General features: G+C 37.9%; 1 protein-coding gene across 5 annotated transcripts in view; it reads left to right on the top strand.

Annotated features, from left to right (window-relative positions):
- Positions 1 to 1223: 1223 nt before the first annotated feature.
- The window catches only part of samd11 (sterile alpha motif domain containing 11), a 229877-nt gene continuing 219840 nt past the window's right edge, over positions 1224 to 11260 (top strand). For 2 of the 5 annotated variants that reach the window (XM_062054285.1, XM_062054282.1), the window contains exons 1-2: positions 1224 to 1310; positions 4169 to 4247. In XM_062054285.1, the coding sequence (XP_061910269.1) occupies positions 1288 to 1310; positions 4169 to 4247 (102 nt within the window). In that variant the 5' untranslated portion in view covers positions 1224 to 1287. Of the gene's footprint in view, positions 1311 to 4168; positions 4248 to 6452; positions 6560 to 11260 lie in introns of those variants that run through there. The other 3 variants (XM_062054286.1, XM_062054283.1, XM_062054284.1) reach the window with 3 other exon arrangements.

Here is an 11260-nt window from a genome sequence, read left to right on the forward strand (position 1 = left end):
ATTCCTCCAAAAAATAGATAAACAGCGCTGATCAATTTCTATACTACCTAAAATAAAACTGTTTTTTTTTTAAAAATAAAATGCTTCAAAACATTGGGCATCTACATCACAATATGATTTGTTGTGGCTGAGTTTTTTTTAATCGATTAAGAATCGTTACAGGTAAGAATCGCTATTAATATGAAAATGGATCATTTTTTGACACCCCTTCAAGCGAGTATATATAGTTTGTCTGCACTAGCGCCTATATTAACAATATCACTAATAGGCCTACTTGGTTAATATTAAAATTCAAGTATTGTTGGCGGTTTTTGGATAGGTATTTATTGTTTTTTTATGGGCGGAATAGAAAACCTCCCATTGGCTCCATTGTAAGCGGACTTTTATTTACGTTTATTTACGAGTTAGAATGAATTAAAAAAAATTCCTTTCGTCGTCATGTCAATCATAATGACTGTGATCGATAATTAAAATTTAAAAAAAGTACAATTCCCCTTTAAGACGATCAGATCTCCTTCCAAACGGATACACATGTTTTAGGTTGGGCTCTGATCAGAACTACATATTGATATCAATACTAATAGTACCCCCTTGTGGTGGAAGGCTATAATGACATGTCATGACTTCCTTCCACATGCTCCAATCTTTCTGGATGTTTGCTGGCGGGTTGGACATTGTAAGGACGTAATAACTGTATGTTGATGATTTATAATTCACTATTTGCACATATAGATAACCAAGAAATTATTATTGAACGAAATGTAAGAGTTATATGCGCTATTTTGGTCATCTCCCGGTATACAAAACACTACACAGTAGTTAAATGGTTTGATAAAGAGTTTCAATCGCATTTGATTTCGACCAGTTAGGCTCAGTCCAATAAGATAATAATATTAAAAAAGTTTAATATGTACAGTTGCACTCAAAACTGTTCGCCCAAATGAAAGCGCCAGTCAGATTGCAATGAACCCACCTAATAAGTATATATAGTACAAAAAACACTGGTGTAAGTATAAGCATACCTTATATGTATACATGTTTCAACTTAATTTAATTTAAAATATTGTTTTTTATCAGATATCGATTATAATTAATATACGATTTATAAATTGAAAAACGGTCCCTGACAGCAACTGTTGATTATTGAGCGGCCGCTAGGAGGCAACAGAGGTTGTATGTTGCACTCAGTAATGTTGCTTGTTAGCCGAGGAAGAAGTTTAAATATGGCCGCCTTGTTAGCAAACATTCACAGTTTCACACCAAACTGCCTCGACGAGCAGCATCCAAATGTCCTCCAAATATGACAGAATGTAAGTTAAACACTCCTTCCCTCACTTTAACCTGTTTATTATTAATTGTCCACACATATCTCACATTGTGAATGTAAGTTTGTCAAAACGAATGTAGTTGTTGCATTTGTATATAAATTATTCATTTTTAATTTTTTAATTCTTTTTTAATTTTTTTATTTGCATCCACAGTCCACGTACTTTACAGGCATACATGACAGAAGACAATAATGGCTCACTTGAACATGATTAACGTCACATAACATTTAATTATTTTTTATTTATAATATGCAACATTTATATACAATCAAGAAATAATAATAAACAAAACACGTACAGTAACAGTTGAAAAACAGTACAAAACAGCGCCATTGAGGTTGTAAAGTCAATAAAGTAACTAATATATATATATATATATATATATATATATATATATATATATATATATATATATATATATATATATATATATATATATATATATATATATATATATATATATATATATATGTGTGTGTGTGTGTGTGTGTAACAAAATGTAAAGCCATAGGCCCACACTTGTTCTGTAAATATGGAACACATCATCATAGTTTTTACAGCTTTTTGGTTGTGAGAGGTGGAGAGTGTTTTAAAGTAGAGTTAAAAAATGTTTTTAAAGGCACAAAAAACAGGCCGGGTATTGAGAAACTTACATTTATGAATATAAAACTTAGCCAATAGTATAATGAGGTTGCAAAGGTAAAATTCATTTTACTTTTTTTTTCATACAGTGTAAATCCAAATAGCCCATCTTTAAAACAAAGCACAAATAAATGATGCTTAAAAAGTTACAAGGCAGGTCTTTGGCGTTCTACTTTTCAACAGGATCCATTTTTCTTGGTTTTAGTATTTAGAACCGCAAACAAGTCTACACAACTCACCAAAAATGGGGAATGAAACAAGGAGAAGAAATAACTGACAGAATTAAGTGGTAATTTGTTAGTAAAAATAATAGATTAAACATTTACTCCGTCATTACACAAATTAGTCAAATTGCAGTAGGGCTAAATAAGTTAGTTTTTCCCACGTATTTTAACAAAATAAAATAATTTCATGCACAAATAACTAAAAGCTTCTATATAATATAATAAAGACATTATGAAATAAGTTTAAGCCAAATAATACAGGTAGGCGAGATGTATGTTGTTCAGCACTAGATAGCGCTATAATCAAACATTACATTATCTGCGGTGTGCATTCCTGCCAATAAAAGGGCCCAGCAGGTGGCGCAAGTACAGTAATGTATTATCCTTGTATGCAGAATATTAGTAAAAAAGTGCTTGGGATGTTCCTGTTATTACTGTCAATCTTCTTCTCCCCCACATGAGAGGACTGTCAGTCTGCTGCAGCTCAGTCAGCCTTGTGGTTCATTCTGCCCAAACAGGATTTGGATTGATGAAGAGTCAACACATTCCATCCCGTCACTCTGCTCAGGCCTTTTAACAGAATAAAAGTGGGCTTCAAATGCAATCAGTTTTCCCTACCAAATAAACACAATCACACATTTTATTTGGACTAATTCCAGTTAGGCCACATCACACTTTTTTTTTTGCCTTATTGTAAAATATCTGCATCAGGGCCAAAAGAGGATTATAGTCATTTTCTCCAAAATTTAACAGTAGGGGTTGAAAACGAGTGGTTTGGAATGTGTCTCTGTGTGTTTTATACGTTATTGTGTGACGTCTTTACATGATAATGGCATATGATTTGCTTATATTTAAACAAATGTTTTTGTCGTGTCACCTCTAGCGACCACAAAGTGCTCTATATATCACACTGACATCTCCAAGCCAAGACATACTGCATACAACTCAATCAGCTACTTCTCACTAAGTCGTACAAATAATTAAACGGGAGCGACAGCGACAACACAGAAGTAAGCAATCATTTAAAAAATCTGAATCCTGCGTAACATTTTTGTCTAATGGTACATTGCAGATATGATGTATAAATAATATAAACAGTTGCTAGAGTTTATAATAATAGAACATGGTCACAGCTTGAGTATAAAATCTATGCCAGAGCATCATGCCATCACCATATGGGGAGAAGCGTTTGAAATAAGTAAGTCACTTGTCACTTGTCTGATAAAGATCTCACTTCATTATCGGTAAACCTTTGTACTTGTAGTACAGAAACATGGTTGTCTATCCGCGTCCGCAGCTTTAAAAACTTATACATAGAAATAAAACACAGATCATCTTCTGACTTTTAAAGCCAACTAATTCACTGTTCAGTAGTACCTCAACTTACGAGCTTAATTGGTTCTGCGACAGAGCTCTGAATTCAAAACACTTATCTCAAAATAGGTGCGCAATAAATCATTATATCTCAAATCAACACCTCCCGTTGAAATGAATTGAAATCCATTTAATTGGTACCTGGCCCCACAAAAACAGCACAATTTTAACATGAAACATGCCTTTTAAAAAGAAAAACTTACTTCTAAATAAGAAATACCATATAAGAAATATTCTATAAAAATAACACAATAGTACAAAAGTAATGTAATGATAATGTACAGAATTTGCTTTGGATAGTGGACTTCTACGGTTTCTCCTTCCCTCTGCTTCTCTGTCAAACACGCCAACAGCAGCTTCTCCAAATTTTCATGGATGTACACCATTGTATGTATTAGACTCATTCTGCTTTAATATGGTGCAGACAAGCAGTGATAATTGCCAATTGCTTCACCAAGTTGGCGGCACTGTCATGGTTTTGATAATGTTCTTTCTTTAATTGAATATACTCCACATTTTCTTCTCAGCACTGTCCTTCACACTCACTTCTTTCCATTGGTTGGAAAACGGAAAGTTATGTAATTGACACTTTTCGCACAGGACCTCCGCAACATCTGGTGTGGTGTATACAGTGCTTGTCGACAGCGACAATTACTTTCAACACAACAGGGCAGGAAAGGTAAGTCCCAGTAGTTTGATTTCACGTCCCTGTTTAGAGTTTTCAATAAAGTAGATCACTAACTTCCTGCTTTCTGAAATTGGCGAAAAAACACAAATAATGAATGCAATCATAAAAAACCCCTAAAAATGTCGAATTGTGATTCTCTAAACCAGGGGTTTCCAACTCATTTTCATACAAGGCCACATTGCAGTTATCGTTCCCTTCAAATGGCCGTGTGTAAAACAGTAGATGTATATTAATATAGATGATCTCATATCACATCCCACAATTGCTTGTGACTTTGACACCTGTGCTCTAAACTAGGGCTGGGCGATATATCGATATACTCGATATATAGCGGGTTTGTCTCTGTGCGATACAGAAAATGACTATATCGTGATATTTGAATATACATTCTCACGCAGTTGCTTTTAGCTGCGGGCATTACACTGCATGTGTTTCCCACTCTTTCTTGTCTCTCCTTCTCACAGAGACTTAAACAAGCGCACCTTGTTACACACGTCACGTGTGCAATGTCACACGCTCCCGCGAAGCAGAGAGGTAGCGAGCGACATGGTAACGTTAGCTGTGATGCTAACGGTGAGGTGTGGGTGGTAATACGAGAGAGAGAAGGTGCAAATCTGGTAACAAAAGACGGAAGAATTAATTACCAAGAAAAACAGCACGGGATCCATCGTCCGGCGGTGGTTTGGCTTCAAGCGGATGTTCAACATTTATGCTGCAAAAGTGTTGCTACAAAAAGTAGCAGCACTGCTAATGTAGCATAATTTGAAAAGTCACCCGCTAGAGAATGAGGAGTGCTTGAAACTCCGCATGTCAACATCTCCGGTCGGTGCCACACCAACAAAATGCCGAAGCAACTATTTCCAGATCAACACCGTATGAAAAAAAAAAAGTCAACAACAGAAGGAGATAACATCCGCAGGAACCTATTATGCAGCTCATTTTTATTTGACAGTTATTGAATATCTTGTGTGACATCATGCACAAAAGTGCACTTTATTTGTTTTTAACTATTGTAGTGGCGTTCTGTACAAAAAGTACACTTTGATTTAGTGTTGTTTTAATATGTCATCTTGGTGACATCATTCACAAAAGTGCACTTATAGCTTGTTTTAAAATGTCTCTGACAATCTTGCACTTTCTGTTTTGGAAATGACATGAATGTATGTGCCACTGCTTAATAACTGTTTAAATAATACAGTTTTGGTAAATTGACTTAGTTGTGATTTCCCTCTCTGCATAATAGTTTAAAATTAGCATATATTAATGCAGTATGAACAAAATTTTTTTAATGTAGACACATCGAATCATCATACTGCTGTGATTATATGCATCAAGTGTTCATTCAAGGCTAAGGCAAAATATCGAGATATATATCGTGTATCGTGACATGGCCTAAAAATATCGAGATATTAATAAAAGGCCATATCGCCCAGCCCTACTCTAAACCCTATATCATGCCGCAAGCAGTTATTAAACACATACATTCAGTAATTTAACAATTACAGCTACACAGTATTGTACTTAATAAAATACGGAGTTGCACAACATCACATCTTCACCAATCATCTGTGAATTGACTCGTATGACAACACCCTCTGCTGGATTCATAGCTGGAGCATTGCAGTTCTCTGCAGTTAGCGCCATCAAACCACTTTCTAATTTAGGTTGCCCCCCTCAAACAATCGGGATCTACTGTATTTCCTTTCAAACATCTGCCGTCTAGCCTCTGTTACGCATCTATCACAACATCATTTGCATGTCCATTTTGATTTCCCTTTTTTTTTTAAAAAAAAAAGCAAAAATATCCCATGTTTAATAGGCAGAGAGAACATAGTCAGGTCACGTGCTAACTGTTATGTATTCACTATTTGTATTGGAAATGCATACATTTTTTTTCCAAGCCAATGCCAAAATTGCTAACTTCTTGCTTTAGTCCCAAACAAATAAATATCCCTACAGTGGTAGGGCTAACATCACATCCATAAATCAGTAGCTTATGTCCTTATTTACTATCTATCAATGTGTGCATGAGAATGGCGATCACGTTATAGTTTGCTTGAAAACACACATCCAAAAAATAGTGCAGTTTCAAAAATACAAACTCCAACTGGTCTGCTGGCCGAAGGGGTCTAGTGTTTTCAGCGATAGTTGGGGGCTGGTCGTCCAGGGCCATCATGTCATTTTTGCACTTTTCAGATGCAGCGGCGGTAGGAATGGCCAACTGCCTTTCTTTGTTGGGCATGCATCTTCATGTGCTTTCGGGGCACTGTTGTGGACATGTTGGCAACGTTTCGGAGTGGCTGGTGAGATTTGAAGTTTTGATGCCAGTGTTTTTGTTCCTTCCTCGCGGAGTGTTTGCAGGGCATGCAGGATTTCTTCCTCTGAAGGAGTAGAGGAGTTCTGTATTATTGACGTCATGTTTGTTCACACCAATCCTTCTCAAATAGTGGGGCGGGCCCCCCTGGGGGAACGCATTGCGATGCTGGGGGGTCAAGTGTAACCTTGGGGAACATAGTTTTCTTTGCATACTAGAATATTCCAAAGCGTATGAAGCACTTGGTTTTACTGTGACTGTGGTGGGAGACGAGGAAAGACTGGTGTGTTTTTAAGAAAATGTTAAGGAATGTTACAATGTTATGCAGAGGTGTACTTTCAACAATTTTTTAGACAAATGGTACTATTTACAGTCGCGGTGGAGAGTGGCAAAATATTTTGTTCTTTTTGGGGTAGCGTAACACAAAATAATTGAGAAGCACTAGTTTACACAGTGAGCTCAAGGGAAGTTTACGAACACCTACGAGGTAGGAGCGCTTGATTTGTTCTCCCTAACCCGCCTACTAAACAGTATTGGTAATCACGCCTTATTTGAGCGTTTATTTTAATTTTTATCAGTTATCAAAGTTATTTTTTAATGTCATCGTGTTTATCAGTGTAATATCGGCCAGAATCTAGAATTTTTTTATTTATTTTTTGTTTGTTTTTCAATTTGCCCTGTCCAGCCACACAGGCAAATCATATTGTTGATGTATATGCCCAAATTTGCTTTACAGATTTACTTTGCAAAAGGTAAGTGTTGAATACTTCTCCTGTTGTTTTATTTGTATTTGACTTTATTAAATGTTTTGAAGCATCTTATTAGACAAAACCACTTTTCTTTTAACTAATATAGAAATTGATCAGCGCTGTTTATCTACTATATGGAGAAATGTAGTTAATCTTAGAACTGGCATCCAATGTTATTAAAAAAGTATAGATTTTGAATCGAGAATCGTTTTAAATCGAGAATTGATTCTGAATCGAATCGTTACCCCAAGAGTCGAATCGAATCGTGTGGTGCCCAAAGATTTACAGTCCGACTAGCACAGGTTACATGCTAACTGTTATTGTTACAGCCTTTGCATGCTATGTTATGCCCTTTTTACACTGACAATCTGCAAAATCGGCTAATAAAAGTAGGAGTAGAGCTGGCATTAACTCGCCTTTGCCTTTTACACAGAACCTCACAAAGCAGGAACGTTGCCATGTCTATGTGCAAGTTTGAAAGGTGACTCAGCTTTGCCCAGTCAAATAATTATATGTGAGGTGAAGTCAGTGCCATCGTAACAGATGTCAGCTTGCTTAGCTGTGCGCCCGTTTGTAAAGTAAACCTTTACTGGACGCCTTAAGAGCCATGCTGGACAGTGGGTTGACAGCCTGAGCTTTTAGGCTACTGGCTAATGCTGCGTGACTCGACGCAGGGCTGGACTGCGATACATCATCATCTAATGCGGTGTATAAACTTCTTCGGTACAATGAACAAAATACAAGGACGTAAACTGCTTACCTTTTCAGCTTTAATGATTTTTCAAATAAATCACAAATAACTATACACTGCTGGCAGCTAATTCTCAACCCCCCCCCAAAAAATAATATAGATGTAGCATTAGGGATGGGAATCTTTAGGCACCTCGCAATTTGGCTACGATTCAGTTGCTACAATTTGATCATAAATCAATGATTGATTCGTTTTTAATTCATGCGTATAAATGATAAATGATAAATGGGTTATACTTGTATAGCGCTTTTCTACCTTCAAGGTACTCAAAGCGCTTTGACAGTATTTCCACATTTACCCATTCACACACTGATGACAGGAGCTGCCATGCAAGGCGCTAACCAGCAGCCATCAGAGGCAAAGGGTGAAGTGTCTTGCCCAAGGACACAACGGACGTGACTAGGAAGGTAGAAGGAGGGGATTGAACCCCAGTAACCAGCAACACTCCGATTGCTGCCACAGCCACTCTACCAACTTCGCCACGCCGTCCCAATGTATGTATATATTAGGGTTGTTTGATATACCGGTACTAATAAAGTACAGCGATACTAATTGATTGAGATCGGTACTATACTGCCTTTGAAAAGTACCGGTACCGCTCTTTCATTTAAGTGCCGCAGTGGGGCGGTGACTAGAGAGCCGAGGCACATGATGTTGAGTGTGTCAAAATGCACACACAAAGTGCATACAAGCAATAACATCTTGGAGAGGAGGAATGGCAAAAAAACTACAATTTTACTGGTTAATAAAGAGTGTGCAATATGGACTTTAAACTAACGGTAAAGGTGCCGCTTTAAACAAGGAAGCAACGCGCTTTAAGTGTTCCTTTAAAACACGCCTCGCCAAATGTGGCGATTAGTATTACCACTTTTGCTTCAAACTTAGGTAAATAATTATACAATGAACATTCAAATCTGCACAAGGAGTTTAAAGAGTGACAGGTAATGATGTTGTTGTTACACCTGTACTGCTGTTTTGCTCCGGTGCAGACCAAAGTAGAGGAGCACAGGGCAGACGTTCCCTTCAGGGTCGATGTTTTCGTCGGGTTAACACACTTCCCTTTACCCGTCAATGGGTCTGTTAAGCTTTGCTTTCAGGTCAGAATGACGAGGCCGCCAATTTGTGACAATCTAGTTGCTTTATTATTAGTTCTGCAGGACACAACCAGACCCGTTCATCCCTCAACTGCGCAGTGCACCGCTAACTTTCTCTCTCTTTGCTCGCCCACTCACTCACTGATGTCACTCAGACAACACATTGCCATTCTCACAAACACACACACGCTACTCTCATGAGTTAACAAGCTGCCCTGCTGTGCACATGTAGATACATAACATGTAGATACAAAACATGTCGATATGTAGACGCGCACACATCTGCTTGGATTGATGCCAAATATTAGCGGAGTTAAAACTGCCCAATTAGCAGTCAACTAATATAAGTGAAATTACTATATTTTGTAAGAAATTGCTTAGGGATGATGTTTGAAAACCGGTTCTCCTGATGCTTCGATAAGAAAAGAACCGATTCCATGGATTCAAATCCCTTTTTGAGAACCGGTTCCCGTTATCGAAGCCACTATACCGTATTTTCGCGACCATAGGGCGCACCGTATTAAAAAGCGCCGTGTAAGTTAAGGGTGCTATTTCTGTATTTAACGCATAAATAAGGCGCAGCGCAGGCATGGTTAAACATACGCTAGCTTAAAACACACCCTAGCTTAAAAAATATGCTAGCATGCATGAACGCTGTTTTAAAATGGCAGCAGGAGTAAAGCTGAGTTTGGTTGTACTTTATTGAAGTATTTATCAATGTACTCACATTATTTTTTGACCAATCCTCATCCACAAATCCATCAAAGTCCTCATCTTCTGTGTCCGAAATAAACAGCTGGGCAAGTTCGCCATCAAACACGCCAGATTCCCTCTCGTCATTTTCAAAGTCAGTCTCGTTGTCGTGCGGCTCCTCGGAAAAGATGCCGGCTTTTGCGAAAGCTCGAGCAACAGTGCAAGCAGACACATTAGCTCAAGCATCCACGATCCATACACAAATTGTGGCGTAACTCGCCCGATGCTGCCTCCCAGTTTTCGTGAAGCTGTGTTCGTCTGTCATCCATCGCTCCCATGACGCTCACAACTTCACTTTGAACGTCCTGTTCACACCCATGTCCAGCGGTTGGAGTTCCTTTGTCATGCCTTAATGATGACTCCAGATGGAAACTTTTCTTTCGGCAGGATCTTCCTCTTGAAAATCACCATAGGTGGCAATTTCTGTCCATTAGCATCAGTGTTTCCCCCAGAAAATGTGTTAGTTAAGGTGGTGACTCTCCAGGGGGTGGGTGGGTGTAAGGATCGGTGTAACTCGGCCTGTCGCCATCACGTCTCCACCTCGTCGCTGCCACCACAGCCTGGGGGGCAATAGACTACAGCCTGCGGTGAAGTAGGCTGGCTTCGTCGCGTGAAGAATCCTACAACCTTTGGTTGTGATTTCCGCTCCATTTGCTGAATGGCGATATACGATATATATCTCGATATTTTTTCCGTAAAGTAAAAACAAAACAGTCTTAGTTACCTGAGATACTAAGTACGTCATTATTATGACTTAGTAATTTACTAAGTCAAAATAATGGCTTTCTAAGTCAAAATAATGACTTACATAGTCAAATTAATGACTTACTGTAAGTAAGCGTTTGAAAAAAAAAGTTAAAAGTGGGGCCACATGCTGACATATGTTCAACTCATCATGCTTAATTTATTACAGCATTTGGGAAGCCTGTAGTTGATTTTTATTATGTAAATGTTATATTTTTATCAACACGTGATAGCAGGGACCCTGCCATTCAAAACAAAGCTGCTACATTACTAATAACTAATGTAACTATAGCTGAAAAAATAGTACAATAGCAATAGGAGAGACTATTCATCCCTGAACACCATGGAGTTCATGTAGGCTTTATGATGCAGTTACATTATTATATCAACTATCAGAGACAGCTTCAGGAAACTCTTCATTTAACATAATGTCCTTTTTTGCTGCTTCAACACAGCTCATTCAACACAGAAAAAGGTAGAGTGAAATAACTTAGTTGTTAACTGTAGGTCAATAATGCTTGTCTTTCTCTCAGACAGATAGGGCTTTGCTGTCCGTAACACACGGATGCACGCACGCACACACACCGCAAAATTAGGTA

Source organism: Entelurus aequoreus, linkage group LG07 (assembly GCF_033978785.1).
Source record: "Entelurus aequoreus isolate RoL-2023_Sb linkage group LG07, RoL_Eaeq_v1.1, whole genome shotgun sequence".
Classification (NCBI taxonomy): Eukaryota; Metazoa; Chordata; class Actinopteri; order Syngnathiformes; family Syngnathidae; genus Entelurus; species Entelurus aequoreus.